General features: G+C 41.6%; 1 protein-coding gene across 6 annotated transcripts in view; it reads right to left on the bottom strand.

Moving 5' to 3' along the window:
• LDLRAD3 (low density lipoprotein receptor class A domain containing 3) overlaps positions 1-24505 on the bottom strand; it is a 207273-nt gene that overhangs the window by 73813 nt on the left and 108955 nt on the right. The window contains exon 1 of one of the 6 annotated variants that reach the window (XM_064425021.1): positions 15166-15196. The exons of the other annotated variants lie outside the window; for them this stretch is intronic. Coding sequence (XP_064281091.1) covers positions 15166-15181 — 16 coding nt within the window. The 5' untranslated portion in view covers positions 15182-15196. Of the gene's footprint in view, positions 1-15165; positions 15197-24505 lie in introns of those variants that run through there. 6 annotated transcript variants of the gene reach the window in all.

Genomic DNA, 24505 nt, shown 5'->3' on the forward strand with positions numbered 1-24505 from the left:
TTCATTCCCTGGATCACTGCTCTTCCCATGGAGAAACGGCAGGTTTGCTCTCCACACTGTTACAGCCTACACCACACTGGAACAGACTCATCTCCAGCCCAGTCAGGCACGGCCCTCACTGCTCCCAGCAGCTCCTGGGGAGACGCTACACCCAACTTTGCCTCATGCTGGAGTCCCTGACTTTAAATCAGCAATGGTAATAGTTTGTCCTTGGCTACTCATGCCATGCAACACTGAACAGGTACCGTGCTGTCAGTCAGCACCCCCAGGCTAGTGCAGCCTTACAGCATCACTGTTAACAGAGCTCTGCACTCCTGTGTTTTAAACCAGCGAGGACTTTGATGCTGTTTATGGCAGTTTTTTCCCCTTACAACGGTAACTAAACACATTCAGCTCAGTCTTTGTATCACTGACATGTACCTGCTAAGTAAGGACCAAATGAAAATCGCCAGACTCAAAGAGCTGCAGGGTGAAGCTCTCAGCATTTACACAACCTTTCCTTAGCAAACCAGTCCCAATGCACAAACAACAACCTCTACCTGCAACCAGAGAAAATCTACTGCAGTAATACAAAATTACAGGATGCATTGTCAGATCAAGATAGGAAAGAGAGCTCGGTATTCTTTGCAATGCAGAAGTTCAGTCAATGTACTCAAGCTAGTTATAAGGCATGCAAGAGTTTTAAAAGTAGAATGCAACTCCCTTCTCCACAGCCCCCCTAAAAGCAGTTTCATATCAGTATGGTACTACTGGGAGATTTCCTTGTAATTTTCTTAACTTTCATTAGAATTTACAAGTTCTCAGATATTACAAAACAGAAATGACCTGGCTAAGAATAAATCTCTGATATAAAACAGAGCTTATTCAAGCTAGACATGAGAACTAGAAATTACCAAGGCTTTTGCTCTTTCAGAACCTAAGCAACTAAGGCAGTACATTTAGGCAGCAACATCAAAAAGGAGCCAACCTCGTGGCATCTCTCTCCATTGTTCTGCACTACCTTCTTATCTAACCTCGTATATCCCTCATCCAACCTGCTCCTCCCACCTTCCACATGGAAGCAGAACCTATTTAAAATAAGAAGTCCTTCTGTGAATATTTAAGCGAGATTTCTTCTTGACTTGGGCAAGTTGCTAGCTAAGAACCAGCAGCAGGTCTCACAGCCACCTGTCCCAGCTACAGAACTGCCTTTACCCCATGAAGCATCCTGGTGTTCCCAAGAGAAAACATAACTGGACACACTTCAAGCACTGTAACACCTTCTGTGCAGAATAACCAAACGTCAGCTCCTGTCAGATCTACTGCTGTTGTCCTGCTGAAGAGTTTCAGCCGTGATCTCCACACCCCTTTAATGAAAAAAATTTTGACCAAGCTAACTAATTTTAGAAATTTTTAGAGTTTCAAAAACCAAAAAGCACGAACAAAAAACAACTTCCCTAAAAAAGCATTATCAAGTCTCTATTCCTTTAAACAGCTCCTTTAAATAAATGCCATACTTCTACCCTATTAGATTGAAGCAACTTTCCAGGAACAGATATCAAATTTTGTTGCCCAGTAAGTTGTTTACAGGATTTCCTTTGTCATATAATAACCTTATTCTCAATATTATTTTAAAGCAAGGATGTATTATTAACCCTTTCACCAAACAAACAAAAGATAGTGGCAGATCAAGATACTTGCAGACAGCCCTACCCAACCTTTGCTGCGAAATGGGAACATGGGAACTCTGACTCGATCCAGTTTCAACCAATACTTCTCTTAAAACATGACCTTCACCAGCTCCTGGGAGAGTTGCATGTTACAGAGAGCAATTTGAGAGTCACAGCCAACACATCTAGAAACTTGTTTCGTGCATTACTCCATGCCCAAAAAATCCATTGGTGGATAAAAAACTATCAAAACAATGGCACATGTGGAACTGTTTTAAATGGTATTACTCCTTCTGCTTCCCTCACACTTTGCAAGTCTCCCCTAACGGATATTTTAAAAAACCCTCAAAGAAATCCTCAGGGCGGTGCTCAGCTCCCAGCCCAGGAATGCAATGTTCCAGCCCACTCAGCACACGGCCCAATGCAGGGCTGCACACGCACAAGGAGGAGCAGTGTCACAGACACACTCAGAACAGACATGGAAAGGACCAAACCACATCATCATGTCCATTTTTCTAACAAGGTCCATAAAGATGTCAGGTTTTGTGTAGCCAACTTGCTGCACTGCCTGTTGGCAGGGGCAGAAACTCCTTCAATCTGGCAGAGCTGGCATTCCAAAGTTGACATATTTACCCTGCAGCCTCTTTGATTAATTTTGAATTCGACCCAAATAGGAGCTACATGGATGTCTTCAGTTAAGTAAAGGAGGAAGGAAAGAAGGGGAAAGTAGTCCATTTTCACTGCAACACATTGCTCACTTTAAGCAGCATACCATCTGGGCTGAATATAAAAAAACGGACTCGTGTTTCACTCTGAAGGGGACTGAGTAAGGAAAATCAATCTGTTTTAGCAGCCACTTGCAAAAATGTTGGTATCTAAATATTTAATATTCCCCAAAAAAGAATCAGGGAAAAATAAATGAAATGACAATTCCTACTGAGCAAGAACTTCACACTGTATTAAGAAAGCAAGTCAAGGATATCCTTCACAAAACCACCTTTACCTGAAAGCACTCCAGAGAATTGTGTACATTACAGAACAGATCATTACTGATCACACAGCTCTGTATCAGAAAGTATAATCAGTAAGAGCAGGCAATCATCTTGGCCAAGGAGGTTTTGAGGAAGAAATACAGGACACTTATGTGTTCACTGCCCACATGAACAATGCCAGTAGTGTCAGCCTCATGGCAAAAGGGATCTATGACCAAGGATGAAGATGAACTCTTCATGGCATGTCTTTTGTGGGAATCATGATATCTTCACAGGATTCTTTCAATGGATTGCTGCTTTAAGCTTTACATATGTGAAGAGAATTATTTTCATCAGGCTGGTATGTAGCTGTGAGGCTGAAGAGTTACTGATGATACTTTCCTGTCACACCATGCACACGTTATATTCCATACTCATTTTTAATTTCTGATTAAACCCTTCCCAGGTATAAATCCACACCAGGCTTGATTTAAGCACATTAGAAATCTGTTTTAACTCTACTGAAATCTGCAACATGTTATGAAAATAAATGGAGAGAGACTACAGCAAGTCAGTAACTGGCATTTGCAGTGAGATGGCATCCAAAAGACATAACTTCAATACCTGCCAATATTTGATCACCAGCAAAACACATCACAAATAAAGAAAAGCCAGCAATATTAGCAAACTTGAACAAACATAATTTGATCTTCCTCTGTCATCTTAAAAGACCGTAAATAAGCACTGTCAAGTGACGGGTAGGCTATTACAAGATTTGATTCCTCAGAGAACACAAAACTACTTCCAAACGCTTACATTCAGGCCCAGTTGCTTCTGTGAATTTAGCCCCAGAGGACAAATGTTTCTTTTCATACCTCTTTATGTTCACATGAAGCATGTGACTCACTCCATATCTACTTTACAGAGATCTACTAATACAAGTGATGCATTCAGAGGAGGAATTCAAAAACTGAGCACGAAGAAAGTGCTTTGCCTATAAACTTCAGTTTAACATGTGCATGCACAGACTTCACTAGCAATAGAAATATGTTGTCAGCAAGGTAACACCAGTGGCATTAAGCAGACTTGGAGTAATGCTCACTGCACTGAAACAGAGGGCAGAGACAATTTCTGCTTATGGGAGAAAGTCAGGACTCACACAGTCACCCAGAGAGACTGTGAGACAAACATGTTCAACCTCTTTATAACACTTCACTCCTTGTTAGAATTAAAACAAGGCACTGGTTTTGAAGAGGAAGGCACCCATACTGAATTCAAGCACGTAGGATATAAAAAGATTGCTTGTTAACAGCACCAAAAAGGTAAGGAAAATACATCAATGATGGTGAAGTTTACTTTCCATCTCCCAAATAAACACCTTTGGTATTACCCAAAAAGTTGTTTGCAGCCCAATGTTCATAAGTGTATCATGTAAATCAGCAAAAATGCCAGACTTCAGTTTAATCTGCTTTCCTGTGTACTGCTGTAAAGGTCCTTGCCAGAACAGAAGAAAAGCATGCCTGTGCGCATTCAGGCTGGCTCTGGGAAGCAAAGAATAAGACAAGCGCTCTCTTGCTCTGCAGTGAAACCTCTGACAAAACACCTAAGCCATCTGCCACAAGTGAAGGACACCTGCCACTAATTATCTGACAACTTAAATCCCCCAGAATAGTTTTAATCACTATTCTCCCCCATCCTCATTTAAACTGCCTGATGATTACAGTGCTCATGCTGTATTAGAAGTTATGAGGGTTATTTGTAAAGGCAGATTGACAGTCCCACTGCAATACAAGTGCTCAAAAATGTTTTTTCACTGAAGCAGCAGCTAATTAGTAATTACTCGAGGAACTGCTCATTGATCAGGTTCAACTTCCCCTCCTTCAGTTTTCCATGAGATGTGGTATATTTGGTATCTGGCATTTTCAAGATTTGAATGGAACAGTCTTAGCCAAAAGACCAGAAACTCCTATGTTAACTTCAAATTAAACACTAAATATTACTGAGGCAAGTCAAAGACAGTGGGAAAACCATCCCTCTCAGAGCACTAAAACAGATAGTTTCTTTTGATTTAGACAGAAAAACTACTGTGACAAGGAACATTGACTACTATCCAATGCCCATATTCACCCATTAATTCCTCACTGCAAAACCGGACTTTGTTGAACTGGAGATCAATTAATCCATCATGGTCCCCACCATAAATAACACAGTATGCATAGAACAGACTATCTTCTTTTAAATATCTTACAGCATTAGTTGAAGCAACTGACACATGCCCTGTAGCAGGTGGCTGCATTTCAGCACTTAACCATGGAAGCACCTTAATTAAATATAATCTTCTAAACCATTCCCTATTAAACAACCATTTGCTTTTTCCTTGCAATAACATGTGCAGGAAGCGAGCAGAGGTGAACAGGCTTACTTAAATCCTGCACCCTTCATGGCTGGATTCTATATTTGGAGAACTGGACGTTTCACTAAAGCCTCCCCATTTGCTTGTCTCAGCAGCAGTGCAGCTGCTTGAGTACACACCAAAAATATATCCCCCAGGTCTGCAGGCTCTCAGCACACTTACCATGATGGAAGGGAAAGAGGCTGTGGGCCACTAACAGTGCAGAGTGAACACAGCTCCAAACTAGCACAGGTTTAAATAGAAAAAGGAAGTAAAAATAAATAAGGAGGAAGAAATAGCTTAGATTACTGAACTTGGTGCACCTCGAAAGACAAGCATTCCCCAGCAAGAAGGTGAAATGGAGATTTTATGCTGCTCTTATCCAAGCCAGAGCTACCCCCACTGCTTCCTTAAAGAAGCAGCAAAGATAAAAAACATTTTATTTCTAATACCTTTGAAGGACACCAACCATGTGAAGTCTAACAAGGGCAAGTGCCAGACCCTGCACAAGTGCCGGATTCTTCACCTGGGACAGGGCAACCCTGGTTATGTGTACAGATTAGGAAACGAGAGGGTGTAGAGCAGTGCCACAGGAAAGGGACATGGGGGTCCTGTTTATGGGAAGCTGGATCTGAGCCAGCAGGGGCCTGCCAGCCATGAAGGCCAACCCTGTCCTGGGGACATCAGGGACAGCCAGGCAAGGGAGGGGATTGTCCCACTCTGCTCTGCACTGGGGTGGCCTCACCTCGAGTGCTGGGGGCAGGTTTGGGTGCCACAAGAAAAATGACATGAAGCCATTGGAGAGTGTCCAAAGGAGGGCCATGGGGATGGTGAAGGGCCTTGAGGGGAAGCCGTGCAAGGAGCAGCTGAGGTCACTGGTCTGCTCAGCCTGGAGAAGAGGAGACTGAAAGGAGACCTCAGTGTAGTCTGCCATTTTCTTCTGAAGGAGAGAGGCAGGTACAGGTCTCTTCTCTCTGGTGCCCAGTGCCAGGACCCGAGGGAATGGCCTGAAGTTGTGTTAGAGCGGGTCTAGGTTGGATATTAGAAAAAGATTTTTTACCTAGAGGTGGCTGGGCACTGGAACAGGCTCCCCAGGGAAGTGGCCACAGCACCAAACCTGACAGAGCTCAAGAAGTGTTTGGACAATGCCCTCAGGCACAGGGTGGGATTCTTGGGGTGTCCTGTGCTGGGCCAGGAGTTGGACTTGATGATCCTGATGGGTCCCTTCCAACTCAGCATGTTCTATGATTCTATGGCATGTTGCTACAACAACATCCTAAGAAAAACATTCTTTTTGTCTCCACAAAAACAAAAGACTAAAGGATTTATGCACAGTTATGGAGAAAACCTACAAAAGATCTTAGGACAGAATTTAGATTTCATTATTCCTGTCTTTCATTTAATAATACACTTGTAATTACTTGGCATCACTTTTTGTATCAAACAGATGTGCCTATAAGAAATTAAATGGGGAGTAGGGGTAAACAAGTAGATAATAAGCTCATGTGATCCATCACACTACTCCAATTTCCCAAAAACAGGCCAAGCTCAACATTCTGCCCAGAAAATACTGAGATCGTGCCTGAAATGTGACAGCAGCAAGACTGAGTCTGATTCATTCAGCATAAAATTTAAAGGAGTAACAGAAAAGCAACAGAAGTGATTTAAAAAACCCTTCCATTTAACAGGAAGCACTATGGGCATTCTATTGTTTTTCTAACAATTGGGAGGGGCTAGGTTTAAATTTCCTCACATGGCATTCTATGTCAATAAAAACCTACCTACCACAACTAAGTTTAAGTTTCCCAATCAGAATTAGAACATTAGCTTTCAAAGATCAAAAGCTTTTAATTGCCTTTTGAGACTTGTTTCTGCAGTGTACAGATGCAAGAGATCATAAAAGGCTGCTGTTAACCATATTTTCTTGCTTAAAAACATGTACTGAATTACCTGCATTTTGGGATCTTCAGAGAAGATGGTTAGCTGTGCAAAATCTGGGATGTTCAGCCTTGCTATCTGGCCAAAGTCATCTAGGCCTTACACATGACGTAAGAAAAATCCCACAGTTGTTCTGTCTGGAGAAAACAACTGAATTCACTATTAGGTTATTTCCTCACAGGCAAATGGTACTTCAAGCTGTTCTGTTATGTCACATGGCAATCACTTAAAGTGCTGCTCCAATGAGAAGTAATCAAAAGGACTGGCAAAAGTTAACTGTAAGGCTGTAAAAGTGTTAATTCTCTGAAAAATAAAAAAGCAACTCCATAATGTCAGTTGCTCTAGGGACATTTTACTATGGCAATGGTTAAAGTACACTCTAACTTATAGGCATAAAAACCACCTTGGAATTGGTAGCTGATACTGGACACACTCCTCCCTCCTTTATATCCCAGAAAACAAAAACAATGCCCAAATATACAGCAGTACAAAAACAGAAGGGGAGAAAGAGTCCTTCAGCAAAGTATCATCTTTCCTCTTCTTCAATGAGTAGTTGCTCAGCACTTCTAACCATATTTAATATTTCTGTAGTCTTATGTCTCAGCACACAGATCAGACATAGAATCAACCTTTGCAAGTGAATGCAGTTTAAGCAAGAGCTACATGTTACAGGAAAAACAAACAAACTGATATTGTTAACTGGTAGGCAAAAGAATGTTTCAACCAGCAAGGAAAAAAACCCAACCATACAAAATGACAACTTCTGCACCTACAGAGAGCCCCCAGAGTCCAAGTCCATGCAATGAGGATAGTATGGATGGTATTGCTGCTCAGTGCAGAAACACAATGTCAAACTTTTCTATGCTGATTTCTGTACACAGCTGATTAGCTAAAGGTGCATGTCCTCAACAGTTCAAGCTAATTTAAATCACAGCAGCTAGCCCCGGCTTTCTTTAACCCTCATAATAAATTCCTATCTTCCTCTTACTCCACCACAGGTGAGCAGCAAGCTTTAAAAATAAGTTAACCTAGACCTGTAGTTCTCAGTCCTGCCTGAATCAACCCACCACAAAGTTTCAAGAGTTTATGCCATCACAGAAGAGAGAAAGAAACATGCATGCCCCCTCCAGATTAAGAACACAGTAAGAATTGTAGCCTTTTCTCAGGCTAAGTCAGGTAACCTAAAAGTAAATACCTCTTCCATTTTCAACTGCAATAGACACCACTTAGTCTTACAAAGTTGCTTATCTTTAACAACTATGCCACAATTGCTTCTTTAAGCAGCAAAGTTTTCAAGAGCACTAATTTCTTCTTGGTAGCTATATATCAGTCTTCTCCAGCAAGGAAAGTGCCTGTCAGAACCAAACATGCCACTCTGTGTCCCAGCAAACATGTAAACGGTGAAGGCACTGACATTTACTGGTGTCACAGGAACTTTCCTGTCTGACTACCCAGGAGTCACTCTGGCAGTCACACTCCTACTACCAGACGCTGTCACTGCTGGGACTGAAACCCCTACACAGTAGTTGGCTCCAGTGACCTAATGGGTGCACTTGACTCTGCACACCCCACACTCACACCAAAAGACAAGGTTTTCTTACCACTTTAACCCTGTTTTCCCATAGTGCACTCTCAAATCTCTAGTTCCTTTAAGTAATTTAATCATGGTGCGTAAAACAAAACCAGCTTGAGCTGGTGCTTCTGGAGAGGGAGTCTGAACAAAGGAATTCCTGTCCTTTCATACCCTTAGTCTGTGCTGCCAATAGTCTGGGGGTCTTCCTACTGAGTCCTTGGCTCCTGCTGTGTCCCAGTGTCTGGTCACCTGGCCAGTGCCACAGGTCCCTGTGCCTTCTGCTGGGCAAAGGGTCAGCACCAGGTCACCCTTCCTTGTCTGGGGCTCCCAACATTTCTCCTATGCAGGGCACAACCTGCAGCTCTCACTGCAGCTGCACACCCAGTACCTGCTCCAAGTGTATCCCCCAGCACTGGTCACTGACAATTTCAAAGGTGAGCTAGAGACAAAAAGTGCAGGGCTCTGAAAGCAAACTCACTGTGGAACAATGGTGAAGGCAAACCAAGATGAAGTTGTGGTAATTATTATCTCTCTGATGATAGAGATTGGCAGAGGGACCTTCCCCTCTGCAGAGTTTGCATTTAGGATGTGACAGCTGTGCTACTGGTAATGAGGGGTGAACTTGGGCTCTGACACTGCATGAAAAGGCCACACCTCAAAAAGAGCCTGAAGAGACAGATGCATGTGAGGCTCCACAGAGGAACCAAGCCCAAGGAAGGCCAGGATGCAGGACAGAGCAACAAAACAAAACGTCAACACTGTCCTTAACAATAAAGAAAAAACTCATAACCCTTCACTCAACAACACTGAGCTAATTTCCAGGTGCAAGGAGATTGATGACAGATAACCATGATTTTCATCTAGACAAGAGACAGATCTGCAGACTTCCCTACCCTAGGAAGGCAACTCGGCTCCTGCTTTGAAGTCTTGCCCTAAGAAAAGAAAACAAGGAGACCAGAAACCTCTCTCCTGAGGCTCCTAAAAAGGAAGAAGGACAAGAACACTGTTCTAAATACACTGAATCAACAGTTCTTAAAATAAGAACTACCAGAAGACAATCAGAGCCAAGGAAAGGCAATAGCATAAGAAAAGGCACAGACTGTACTAGGCGGTAGTGATAGCACACAGACAGTGAAGATGGGATAGTATTCCTAAACAGAATCATCACCTGGAAATAGATTATAACCTCTTCATATACATGCATATCCAACAAAGAGGTAAGAGTGAGACACTAAAGAGGGCATACATGAAGACCATGTGTGCTGGGTGACAAAAAATGATGCAAAGTGAACTTGGAACATCCCTGAATCTTTAAGGAGAAAGGCAACTCATTGCTCACCAGCTACAGAATGCAGAACTGGACCCTGTTAGGAAAAAAAAAACAATTTTAACAAAACAAGCCAAAACAGAGCCTTGATTTCAGAGCATCACCAGGCTGGGTTATAATCAGCTACCCTATATATATGAAACCATGACAAGCCATGGGGCAGCCACAGCAACACCCTTCACAGTCCAGGAGCTCTCACTGCTCTCACAGTATTCTGGAGACCCCCGCTAACATACTGGTCTAATTTAACCACAGGACACAAGTCTCTTCAAATGTCATGCTCCAGGTCCACTTGAAGAGATTTTGCCATTACTTTAGAGTTGAGAGGTTTCATTTTATAGAAGACTGTGTATTTGCCCTTTTCCTCTACCTCTGATTACACGTCCTCTACTAGGTAAGCCTCAAAGAGAGTTAAGTGGGGGCAGAAGATGGGGCTCAGGAATGACAGACGTATGCAAGTAATGGTTATTTATTTGAAGTTGGAAATCACTACCAGAGACCTAGAAAATAAAAGTTTCAAGTGAGAAATAACAGCTTTTATAACCACTTAAAGTATAATTTTCTCCCATTCAAACTGAGCTCTATGATGTGCTTTATACAGCAATAATAAAAATTTATCCAGAAGATAAAGTTACTTGGTGTTTGCTGCATGGATTAGACTGCTGATGCTTTCTGTAAGCAAATCAAAACCAGAAAAATAAGTATGATTTGCCTTTTGTCAATAGAAAACATGCTGTTAGGCAGATATATGGCAGGGATTACACTGAAGTGAGGGTCTCACTCTTTCACTGGAGTTTAGTTTCACCTTGCCTTTCACTCATTGTACCAGAAGCCATAGCCAAGAGCAATGATGTTGTTTCCCTGTAGAGGAATGTACAGAGTGCCTCCACACAACAGGACATTAACATGGGGAGCACAGTAGGGCTGTGCAATCTTCCTGCAAGGCACTGGTGACTGATTCTTTCCAGCAAATACTGCCACAGCAAGATACCATTCCACACACCACGTACCCCAAACTGCTTTTGAGCTAGCAGTAAAATCAGGGGGGTCACTGCAACACAGGTAATCTTGGAGTTTAGCTCTTTCAACAGTTGCTGTATTTAACAGCACAGCAAAGAGTGAAAAATACTGGAATGAAGGTAGACAGAGCAAGATTCAGCAAAAAGGAGAAAAGCTTTTCACAAGAGCATGAGAAAAATGAATTTTCCCTGCAGGCAGTGGATGCAGCTATAGACAAGTGACTCTGGAAAGGGCCACTAAACAAAAAGATTCAGTGTGTGTGGTGTACTGTCTTCCTTTTTCCACTTTTTGCTTCCTGACAGTTCTGGTTCCTTTATTTCCTACAATCCTCTGAAAAATTTCTCAAAAGAAAAAAAAAAAGTGTGACATCTGCTTTTTAGATACCTATCCTCCTCCCAAAAGAAAAAATTTCCTATCCACCCTACTCAAAGTGCCTATGACACAAAAAGTCTAAGAAAAAAGCTTCCCACTAGGCTCTAGTTAAGAAAGATTACATATTTCAGCCCCTAATCCAAAAATTTTGGGTGTCTCACTTGAGCCCTCTTGCAGCTTCCAAACCTGGATGTGTTTCATTCAGATGAGTCAATCCCGGGCACAAACTCAGCTAACAAAAATGAATACCTTTCCCGTTAACTACAAAACCATTCTTGCCTTTTAAGGCTTCACTCAACATTTTTTTCTATCAGGTATTCTTCACTAAGCCAAATCAAAACTCAGGAGATCTCTAAAACCCAATGCTATAAAGCCACACATCATTTTCTTGGCTAAACAAACTGAAAGGTCCACATTCCTTCTGGCACCCATCATATTTCTGTATGCTATATTCTGTAGAAGCTGGGGCGAAGACGTGTCCAGGCAGAGCGCGCCAAACTGGCAAACGCCGTGAGGGCTGCAGAGCAAACCCATGAGCTGGGGAATCACCTACAGAGCCGCACACACGGGGATCAGAAGAAACACATGAGATCTCAGGAATCTCATGAAAATTTTCAACAAAACAAAAATCTTAATATCACAGTAAGCCAGAGAACTCAAAATGCATAGACAAAAGACATGGATTCTACATAGTCAGTAATAAATTTCTGATTCAAAGTGCACACGACTTGGTTCCAAGGCAGGATACATTTGTTTCCACACAAAATCCAGGCTGGAACTCAGGGTGCACTAAGCTCATAAATTTGCCAATCTTTTCTTCAAGTTTCTTGGAAAGTAAGCATTATCGCTGTAGTGGCACCCGAGGCTGGCCAGAACAGAGGTTCTCCAGAACCTTGCTCAACACAGTAATGAACAGCAGTTTCAGCATGCTGCCATAAGGGTTAATTTTAATTTGACTCTTGTTGGCCTGGTTGGCTATTTCCATAAATACCAACCCAGCAGATATAATTGCAAAGCAGGTATATTTGGTTCCAGTCCCTCTGCCAATTTAGTGGCAACTAATGTTTGAAAATTGCAGGGTGTAAATTTAGCATAGTGGGTCCCACATCGTGTTTTTACTGCTGGAGACTGTATTTGATTAATGAGAATTAAAAGGAAGATACCTGACTTTATGAAAGCTTTTCTGTTTTTTCCCCAAATCTCTGGAAAGAAATAAGTAAGAAAAATCAAACTGTATTGACTTGATAATGATGAAAACAGTGTAGCTCAAAACTGTGCATTTCTGAGTTTCAGCAGTCATTTTTTTCAAGTTGATAAGCAGAGAATTGCTGGTGCCAAGCAATGCCAAGACTTCTGCCAAGCAGCTATCAAATCTTGGTAAGAAAAAACAAGCAGCAGGAGTCGTCTTTGGAATACAAGGACAACCTGAACATATTTTCTCTGTAACAACAATGTTCAATTTTCTTTCACAGCCCCAAGAAATCAGCGACCGGCTAGCTCTAATTGTGGCTCTCCCAGTACTACTCACATACACATTTGCACCTTCCTGTCCTTCTCACTCACTACAAGAAGTTCAAAAGACAATGAAAACTGTACATAATAGGTATTTTTAAGGACACTTTGTTAAGTAATACACAGTGCCAGACTGACAGCCACTGCCATCAAAAAGACCACTAGTTCAATGCATACAGACACTAGCTGAGGTTTCTCCTACTTAACAGAAGTGTGCAACAGAAGCAACAAAAGCAAAGCAGCCTCCAGCCTTTGCATTTCCAAGTCAGCATGGCAGTGCACCACTGCTGTTATGACAACTCTGATTCTTCCTTGGCTGAACAATGTCTCAACCCACTCGCAGTCCTTACTTTCTTCTGCTCATTTGGGGTTGAATTTTCTAACCAATACCTAAGCAGATTTACTCCAGACTTACTGAGATTTTGAGTCCTTCAGCACCAGAGCCTCTGTCACACGTATCCTCTCCTTAAACACAGGCCTGTACTAAAAGAACAGGAATCTTGCCAAACATTGAAAACTCACTTTTCTCCTGGGGAAACCTGAACTGAAGACACTTGGGAGCAAAAGAGTTCTTAAAAAGCCACCTGAGATTCTTCACAGACTCATTTCTCTAATTTTAACTCCCAGTTACTGCAGTAATTGTCTTATAAGTCAAGGTGACAGATTCTGCTCAGATCTTCTGTTGAAGGGTCGCAGTCACAGTTGCCACCTTACCTTTACTGCTGGAAAGCCCAATAAACTCCAACCATCCATACACTGAGGCTTTGCCCATTCTCTGAAGCTACTCCATTAGCATCAGGAAAACAGGTTTCAAAGGTGAGGTACAAAGCTCTGAGGTAACAGACCCTCCTATAACTGGAAAATTAGTTAAACACTTCAGAAAGGTTTCACATACTTTGCATGAGACAAGTTGCAAAGCAAATGGAAAAAAAAAAGATTAAAGAGAGCAGAGACTCTCTTCCTACCAGACAAGTAGGAGGGGGCTTTCATTTAACACAATTATCTTCCCTAAATTTTCCCTTCAGTTTTATTTCCCAATACTGGCAAGTTACTGAAGTATGTGGAGATCAGCACCTAAGTAAAAAAATGACTCTCACAAAAGCAAAAAATATTTGGCCAAGAAGACAAATCCTGTGCTTATATCATAAAGACCATGAACTTGGGACCACTTTCAATATTCTTTTTATTACACACAAAAAAGGTCACTATCTTTCAAGATGCTTCCAAAAAATTGATGTTTTCATTGTTATTATCACTAATGCTCAATTTAACAGGTCAGCTGTGCCATTCTGTTAGCAGGAGACATTACACAACACAAAAAGACAATAAGCCATAGTGTCTAGGACACAGGATAAGCAACATGATGAGCACAGTGATGTCACTGGCTAACCTGTGACCTCATACATTATACAAGACACCAGGCTGCTCTGTTTTCAGAGACGCCCCCAAGCAAGCGCCTCGCAGCCAGAATCATTCCAGACACGCCTTTGATCATCAGTCTGTACAAGAATGCTCATCATTCACTGCACCAGAACCTAAACTCCTTGCATTCAAGACCCAGAAGAACTGAGTTTTGTGAATGGCACTGACAACTCAGTTGCTTTCTCTTCAAGTCTGGAAGAAAGCCTGTCTGCATCTCATACTGCTTCATGTGGAATGAGACTCCTGTGACCCTGGTGATCAACCCAAACAAAAGAGGACGCTGAGAGTCAGGAGAGGCTTCCTTCATAATTTAACTGTTAACAGCCATGTAACTGGAGTGGCTGCAGGAAAAATTAACTGTATAGTTCTCCATTATGTTGAAAGCACTTCAATTGTGTTTGCTTTCTACTTAAGCAACAGGGTTTCACTTTATTTCAAGGGTTAGTCCCTTTGGGAAAAAAAAAGGGATGAAGCTCAACTAATAAATAGAATTAATTTAACTTCATTATTAATGACTCAAGAAAGGCTGAATGAGATTACTATAGTCTTTCACATTCTCCTCATCTCCTAGGCAATTAATTTTTACATATTCAATCACAATATAGTCTATAACATAGAAAGGAAATATTTATGCACTTGTTGCTTCACTACAAGTTTTGTGTATGGATATTTCTGATTCAGGGCTTAACACAAAAATAGCATTCCTTCTGACCATGTACACTGACCCATATTCTGTGAACAATCTGAAAGTATAAAGGGAAAACTAATGGAGTGGTAAGATTCCCCCAGGACCAAGAAACTTTGTTCAAGCTGTGTCCTAGATCATGTTGCACAAAGCAGATGATATGGCTCAACTAGAAGCACTTAATACTAACTCTTGAACTATGGCTGTGTTTTCTCCAGATTTTCCATAAATTAAGAAGTAATGCACTAAGTATTGACTGCATTACAGCTGATGACTGCACAAACAAACTTAACTGAAGTGTTACCTCCATCAAACAACATCTGTTTGTTCCACGTGTGAACTCAAAACAGGGTCATGTGAAAATGTCTATGATACAACACCCCTAATACAGGCATCCTTAAGGTGAGGATAGAAGTTCTTGCTTCCTTTCGCCTTATCATCAAGTTCATTCATATGATCAGAAATGGTACAGAGTATCCTCCAGCATCCTGGAAGCTTCATCTGAAAAGCAGGAAGATGTTCTCAGAGACTGCTACCACAAGGTAACTTTGCAGCTTCATCACTGCCATCATCTGAGTGGCCATTATGAATTTTTAAGTGTATTGCAGATTACCCTCTACCTGGCTGACATTCTTCATCACACTCAGATACAACAGACTGCCAATCACAGCGACTGCCAGAGAAGGGTGGTGACACAACTTTTCCAGTAGGTCCACATACCTTCTGTGTTTCAGAAGCATCTTGGCAACAAGAAGCACACGCTGACAGAGATGCTTTGTGATCAAACACTTAGCACTGAAAAAATCTGTACAGCAAGATCAAAACCACAGAAAAAATTTAAATGTATGGCAGAAAAAGTTTCCTTCCCCCATGTATTCCCAAACCAAAACAAAAACGAACAAAACCAAACAAACAAAACAAACAAAAAAAACCCCCACACCAAAAAAACAAAACCAAAAAAAAAAAATTCCCAAACCAAAATTCATTGTGCAGAAACTAATTACTAATTATTCCTTCCCCAAGTATTAATTCTTCCTTCTGCTGCACCTTTATACCAGAGTTTTTCCACTGAAGATGTTAAAATCTCTTTGAGAAAAGCACTGATTCAAGGATTATTTTTGTTTGTGGAAAGTGAAGTTTTAAGCCATTGTACATACTTAAAAAATACTCTTTTCCCTTTCTGAATTTGCTGCCTAGACAGGTTGACAAAAAATATTCCTTTTAATACATGGAAGAACGGATTTAGGAACATAAGGCAGGTACATTGCTGTGCAAAATGCAGGTACACTGCTGTGCAAAATATCCTAGCTGCAACACATTCAAGTCAAAACTCTCAGTTTGACAACTCCTCCATGGAAAACTATTTACTCAAAGTAGCAGCATCATTTGTTTCATCTTTCCCTGAAGAGAGGCAAGAGTGACTACAGACCTAACAAAGTGCAGCAGGCTGAAAAAATTAACTTTTTCATTTTAATGAAATATCATCATTTGAAATTTCATTTCAAAACCAACACTTGTTAAAGGAAGCTTGGTAAACGGAAACTGAAGCAAGACTGCAGTAGGTCTTTAAGGAATCCCACAAAGCAGCTGATTGACACTGATACTCCTTCCAGCCCAGTCCCTTTAATGAAGTTTAAAGACATCAGAACACATTAAAACAAAACCAACAAAGGGTGTGTGGGCATTGGAAGAGGCACTCCAGGGAAATGGTCACAGTTCCAAGCCTGACAGAGTTCAAGAAGCATTTGGACAATGCTCTCAGGCATAGGGTGTGATTCTTGGGGGTGTCCTGTGCAGGGCCAGTATTTGGACTTGACGATCCTTGTGGGCTCCTTCCAAATCAGGATATTCTGTCATCTCTGAGAACTGAGATGTCAATTTATTTTTATTCCCATAGCAGTTGAAGGCAAAAAGTTAATGCACTGAACAAACCCATCGAGGTTCTTTTAAAGAATTGTGATGCAAATTCTCAAGAATGTATAAAAATAGTAACAGAATCATTCTTCATGTGTGTTTAAGACAGAACTGAATCAATCTGAAAGCTACGTATGTTTATAGAAAAAACCGAAAAACCCACCCCAAAAAACAAACTACGTATTTCCCTTTAATGCCTACTTGGCAAAGCAGACTCAGATGAAAGACATGCTCCAACAGACTGTGCACTGGTTTTTAGGATGCAGCACAGTGTTTGAAAATATTCAGCACTGCAAAACCCTGCACAAGTGTTAAACAGTTCAGATTCTGCAAGGTAAGGCAATGTCCCAAATTTTAAGAAAAAGTGATCAGAAAACATACAAATAAAGTCCAGTTGTAGCTATTTATCTTTGGATCTTCATCCGGGAAAGTAGATGAAAGATGCTTACAGTGTCCCAGGGGATAAGCTATATAGCTAAATGAATACTTCTTCCCCATCTCTCATTTCTACATATCAGAGAGTGGGATACTGCCCTGCTTCCTCATTTGTATTTTAGTTCGTATCTTACACAGAACAGAGACGACCCTATGCTAATAAAAATAAGCATCACATATTTTTTCAGGACATCTATTTTAAAGTTTCCCCCTCTAGCACCCAGAAAAGAAATCTGCCATTGCTCCACCCTAGGAGACTGGAGGCACTAACTTCTTGCTATCAGGAAACACTGGAAGGAGAACCTACACAATTGCAAATCCTCATCTATGACTTCTCACACAAAAAAGCAAAACATGTACAACTGTTACCCATTCTCAACCTACACAGTCTGATTATAATGAAAAACTATCAGAAATAACTCACATATGTTTCAAAGTAGGGATATAAAAGGGACAATTGAAACAGCCTTCTCACACAAGCTTAGAGACAAGCCAGCACTTTGAGGACCTGCAAGAATAAAAGACAGCAGTCTAGAAGTAGCCTACTTAAAAAAGAAAAGAACAAACAGTGACAGTGTGTCACACATGCAGAGCTGAGTCCTCCAAGCTCAGCCTGCATTTCAGCCCTTCCTGGACCTGCTGCTTTGCTGATGCAAAAAGAAATCCACCATCTCATCTGATGCACCTTGCCCCATTCTTTTTGTAAGCTACTCCAATTTTATTAGGGCTCGAAGGCAAAGCATTCACAGAGGAGAAGGGAAAAGTCATGTGCACAACAATCTCATAAAACATTGGGAAAAGCAGAGTAGAACTAACAGTGGCAACTACCACTTCCTAGCGTCTTACTTAGCAAATCAATCGGAAATCAGCTCCAGCAATTAAGTGATAATGAATTATTGATGACACTCACTTTGGGGAACTGAGCACTTACCAGCATTTATGAAACTAAAGAAACTGAGGTGGATAAGTGCTATTCTCATTTTGCAGACAACACAAAGCCAGGCAGACAGCAAACAATTCTGCGACATTACCCTTGCCAAGGATCACTTATCTCTAGCATGTTATCTCAGTTCTGTTTGTACATGGTCACACTTCACCTTGATTTGTAACATATTCCTGCTTCAGAGAGGCACAATGAATGCTCCAGGTACAGAACTTAATAATTTCAGTAACCACATCCTACTACCTTTTCAGAGGTGGAGAGAAAAAGGCTACTCAAAGTAAAGGACAGCAATATTGGAACCAGGGAAAAACCACTTTAAAATGTGATCTACAACACATGTTCAGTGGCAGAATTTGCCCTTGAGAAAGCAAAGAAGGTATTCAAGCTCTACTATTTCAAGATACTTTAAGTCTGTGCTTAACATGTGTTTAAGCCAGCCAACTTATTTTGCCAATGCAAATATATTCAACTAGAAACTCAGAAGAAAGCCAAGAATTCAGTCTTGGATTTAAAACACTCTTGCCAGCCACTCAAGGCTGTCAGTAATGCCATACAGGAACATTTCCTATCACTAACACATAAAAGTGATCTAGGAAAGAGAACTCACTCAACTCCTACCACACTTCACACCTGAGCCTTCCAACTGATGCCATTATCTATTTATAACATTACAAACCCAACAGACAAAGGAGGCCGTGAGCATTCACTGCACATTATCTATCCTGCCCCTTCACAATTTTTCATCAGACTTAGCAAGCAGACAGGCTATTGTCTACATGCACTTAAAGGTAAGTTTCTCACACTTGTACAGCTTTCACCCTCAACAGCAGCTGCCAGAGCTGAGGCAGACACAGATGCAGCTTTACAAATTAGCCGCCGTATGTCATCCAACTGGTGTGAAACACCACAATGTCCCTTCAAACACCACAATGGTTACACTCATGCGAGTGTGCTGACTTGTGGTCAGCTCTCTGACAGAAATGCTGGTGACATAAGCTTCAGGAGGAGGAAGATGAATGCCAGTACCTGCCATGTAGTCCAGCCTTGAAGAGAGGATGCCTTTCAGGGAAGGGCAGCTTTCTGTGTGGAATTTGAGATGCCTGGAGATAGGGTTCAGCCCTGCCACAGATGTCTTACATGATCATATTGTTCTGCTTTCCTTGGCTTCAGTTTTCCTTTTCTGTTAATGACTACTAATGCTCTCCTATCCCATGGGAATATTGCCAGCATCCATAATTTATGTTTCTATCCTGCTTGGATGCTGAGAAGACGGGTGCCTGAAGACAAATACTGATCAGTTGTTTGCCAAATACATAAACCGTTTCTAAAGAAATATCATTAAAAATACAAACTATTAAAGCCCACCTCTGCATCATATAATCATTAAGGAGGGAAAAGGCCTCAATAGCACTGAGTCCAAGCATTAACACAGCACTGACAAGTTCACTTACTACACCATATATCTCAGGACCACATCTACATGTTTTTTGAACGCTTCCAGGGATTGTGATTCCACCTTTTGCTGGGCAATCTGTTCCAATGTCCGGTCACCCTTTCAGTGAAGAATTTTTTCCTTATTCCCAATACAAACCTGCCCTGGTGCAACTTCAGGCCATTTCCTCTTGTCCTATTGCTCGTTACTCTGTCTACCTCACCTCACTACAACGTTCTTTCAGGGTGTTGTAGAGAGCAGGAAGATTTCCCCACAAGCCTTCTTTTCTGCTGGTTAAACAAGCCCAGCTCCTTCACCTGTTCCTCACAAGACTTGTGCTCCAGATCCTTCACCAACTCTGCTGCCCTACTCTGGGCTCACTCCACTACCTCAATGTCTTTCTTGCAGTGAAACCCAGGATTCAAGGTGTGGCCTCACCTGTGCAGCATACAGGGGACAATCATTGCTCTGGTCCTGCAAGCCACTACTGCTGACTCAGGCCAGGATGACGCTGGCCTTCTCTTGTTCAGCTGCTGTCAACCAGCATGCCCAGGTCCTTTTCCACAGGACATCTTTCCAGCCACCTTCCCCCAAGCCTACAGTATTGGGGTTGTTGTGACCCAACTGCCTCAGGACTCAGCACCTTGCCTTGCTGAGCTTCACACAATTGGCTTTGTCCCATTGATCCAGCCTGCCCAGATTCCTCTGCAGAGCCTTCCTACCCTCCAGCAGACCAACACTCCCACCCAGCCTGGGGTTGTCTGCAAACTCCATTTATTCCTCATCAGTAAACAGGCATTTTTTTGTTTTTATAACCAAAAATCTTTGAGGTATGCAGCTGATATGCAGTTCCAGGATTCTGACTAAAATAGGTAGGAGGACCACCCTGTAACAGACAGGCAGAAAGGAGTTTGGGAAATTGCAGCTTCAACTACTAACTAGACTCAGTTCACATAGTAACTCTATAGAGATATGTAATCCCCTAGACCTAAAAATCTAATCATTTTAGACACAGAAATTAACTGCCCTCTTATTTACACTTACAGGTCCAACAAGAACACGTGGTATGGTTCGATTTCTATTCTCCTTTTGCACCTACCCTTTACTTCGTTTAATGCTGGGAACTGATTAGTAGGAAAAGGGAACAACTTGGGAAGGTTGTTTGAAAACAGATTATGAATCTGTACATTTCAAAGTATCCAAAAATCACTCCACCCTGGAAACATGCAATGACTAGCTCTTGGTATAGCTCCTTACACCTAGGGTTTAATTTTGCCAGCTGAGCTCACTCAAACTGCTCTCTAACCAAAACATTTACTACAGCATTTCAGTAACACATTTTTTCCAACACAACAGGCCAACACAATCCTTCTAAACCAAAGCAAACAATGCTGAAACAGTAACTAAACCTGTGCCAAGTTAGTTTTCTTACAGGAACGTGCAAAGTAGCTTGGAAGGCTTGTGTTTGCAAACACCCAACTTATTCCATCTTCAAGGGCCAGACTGGCAAAGGTGCAAAGACCATTCTATTTCCTCAGTGTCACTGCTCCTTTGAGACTTCCCATACCAGAGATGCTTGTTTTCAAAAATGGAGATAACCAGCTGACATTTTAGAAGTCTAAATCATGCACTCTTTACTGGGTTAAAAACGGCTGGATAGTGAGGCCCGGTGGGGAATGAACATTCATCCAGCTGGTGGCCAGTCACACGTGATGTTCCCCAGAGCTCAGTGTTAGGGCTAATCCTGTTTAATACCTCTATCAATGACCTGAACGAGAGGACCAAGTGTCAGCCAGTTTGTGGACACTGCTAAACTGGGCAGGAGTGTTGATCTGCTGGACAGGCTGGATCAATGTGCCAAAGCCAGCTGCGTGAGGCTCAGCAAGGTGAGGTGATGGGTCCTGAGGGAGCTGGTGTTGCATAGCCTGGAGAAAAGGAGGCTCAGGGGGACCTTATCACTCTCTACAAATACCTGAAAAGAGGTTGTAGCCAGGTGGGGTTTGGCCTCTTCTCCCAGGCAACCAGCAACAGGACAAGAGGACACAGCCTCAGGCTGCATCAGGGGAGGTTCAGGTTGGACATTAGGAAGAATTTATTCACTATAAGGGTGAATACTGTAATGGAATGCCCAGGGAGATGGTGGAGTCACCATCCCTGGAAGTATTCAAGAAGCAGCTGGACATGACACTTAGTGCTACAATTTAGTTGACTTGGTGGTGTTCAGTCAACGGCTGGTCTCAGTGTTGGAAGGCTTTCCCAACCTTGATGAGTCTATGATTGCATGTGGGCTTAATTTTAACAGGATCTAATGGGCCTTACAGAGGTCACTTAGATACAGGCCCAAAGGAAGTTACACTGATTGCTTCTTTAACTGGAAAGTTTGCTCACAATAGAGATTTGCCTGATTTTGCAACTACCGATGAGAAAACAAAGTACCAACACCACAGGGAAAAATGAGCTAAACCACGGCTGAACAGTTTCCCCATGAAACTGCTCACAAGGAGCAGTGGCAGTCACCAGGTCAGCAACTCTGGATTCAACCTCAGTTAGGACACGAATATTCTGCCAATGATAAGCACTGTTTCTTGGGTTTCCAGATTTTATTTGACTCAGCTAATTGGCCATTAAGCTCCAATGAGGTGGACATTTATCTACAGATAACACAAGGAAATTGGAAAGTAAGCAGCCTGAGGCTACCCTGAAGACTGTTAACCAAATAGCAAGGCAGAGCTCAATTAAAACAATTCATCAGAAAACCTATACAGTCCATTGGCAGATTTTCAAGGATCCCATTAGAAATTTTAAGGATATTCAATCTGATTAGACACTGAAGTCTACCTCACGTAGAAACCATTAATAAGTAAAGAGCCTTTAACTTTGAAAGCCTGAACATTATCAAAGCCACAGCAGGAAGAGACACTGGGCTTTTCCTGTGTAACTAACATGCACAGTTTTGCATAAGAATGGCAAACCCTTTCTGTACTATATTGAAAAATGTGAGACTGATGAAAAGGTACAGCTGTGCAAACCAATGTCATGAAGTACCCACCACTTTTGGGTGGACTCTGTTGATGTAACTAAGAGACAGACACTCCTACATGCTACCTCAAAAAAGCCTACATGCAGGACCTCTGAATCAGGAGTATTCCATGAAATGTCTAATACCTCAGCTGTTGAAAAGGGCAGGCATTTCAATCACTTGAAATTACAGTGCAAATAGGAAATTACACTGCAAAACATTTTGTCTCATTTTATGAAAATTTGAAGAAGAAAAATGGCTATTGTGCTCTTAACCTTAATGGACACATAATTCAAGTTCAAAGCAAGTTCACTGAAACTATTCTGGACTCTTTTTTTTTTTTTTTAAAGAAAGGTTGCAATGGAAAACATTTCAAAAACACGATGCTGTCAGTAATTCCTATAGGGAAAAAAGTCTGACAACACTCTACTTCAAACTTGCAATTCAGAAACTCATATTCCTCATGGAAGATTTTCAGGGTACAACTGGGACTGCCAACTTGTATTGTTTAAAAATACTCTTAGCAACTCTACTGTCAACGTCCTTTTTATCTTCCATGTACTTTGTTAATGTTCTAGACAGACCACTTTGATCTTTGGACAGAAGTACATTCTTGATTTGTATACTGCACATGGTAGTGCCATTTTTATAGGAAATAAAAAGAATAAGTTCCTGAAATTTAAATACTGCTTGCAGATAACAGGGAAGTCCTCCACCTGACTGCAAAAGTACTAATGAGTTAGCAATTTCTAAATCACACCTTGCATTGTGTCCAGTAAATATTACCTGTCCTTCATATATCATCCCTGAGAAATGGCTCATTTGCTTAAGATGCAAAATTCCCTTTTAAATTATCCCAGAAACTGAGTAAGACGAAGTCCCAAGTAGTCTGCTCTTACAAAACTCCACCTCCCAAACTCAGCAGCAAAGTCCTACACAGCCTAAAGCTGAGCCTTAGCACACAGCATAGCTAAGGGATGGATAGGGAGGACAGGGAGAAGAAAAGCAAGCACAGCACTGGTGGCAGAGTGAAGCAGAGCACTTCCAATAGATAGAGGCGATGGAAAAATGGCAATTCCTAACTGCAGGTTTGGCATAGATATAATAAGTATATATAACAGCATCCTTCTTTTTAATTACAGAGGCATGATGAGGAAATCCATGGCTAGCTCTATGCATCAATGGGTACAATTTGGTGAGGTCATGAGGCACAAAGGAAAAAAAGAGAAAAGGATACTGAGAGGAGGAAGGAAGTGACACAAATCATCTATGAAAAGAAGCATGTAAAGACTAAGTCATCAGCATGTAGCTTCACAACAAGAGAACAAGGATGCAGGCAAAGAAAGAAAAATAAAGGAGTTTGAATCTGAGAAGAAAGGGACTCACAATATATGAATAAATGATGGCTATCTGTAGCGGCAGAATTTTAGCTAAGCTTATACAAAGAGCAGCAGAAACATTTAATAGCCCTTAACATAACTTTTTGCACTGGGAGACAGCAGCAGAATACCAGCCCTGAGACTGAATCAGCAGCCTCGAAACTTGAAAGTGCAAGCTCCAGTATTCCCTTCTGCAGCCGTGTGTGAGCAATAACTGCATTCCCTGTCAAGCAGCCACTATTTGGCAGGTTTGACATGGTCCTGAGCCACAGGTTACCTGTGCAGAGCACTCCAGGCAAGCAACAGTACTTCAAGGTGTCAACTCCTGCCCTGCCTTACAAAAGGGAGAGAAAGTGCACCTTGACAAATACATGGATTTTCATAAGTACATCAATTTGTGTGTCTCTATCATGCTTCACATCTTTGTACACCTAACACTCCTGTGTCAGAGGAATCTTAATGCCTTTACGCTAACAACAAAAAGAAAAAAAAACCAGGAATACTTGACTAAAAATTATCATA

Source organism: Passer domesticus, chromosome 6 (genome assembly GCF_036417665.1).
Source record: "Passer domesticus isolate bPasDom1 chromosome 6, bPasDom1.hap1, whole genome shotgun sequence".
NCBI classification, from domain to species: Eukaryota; Metazoa; Chordata; class Aves; order Passeriformes; family Passeridae; genus Passer; species Passer domesticus.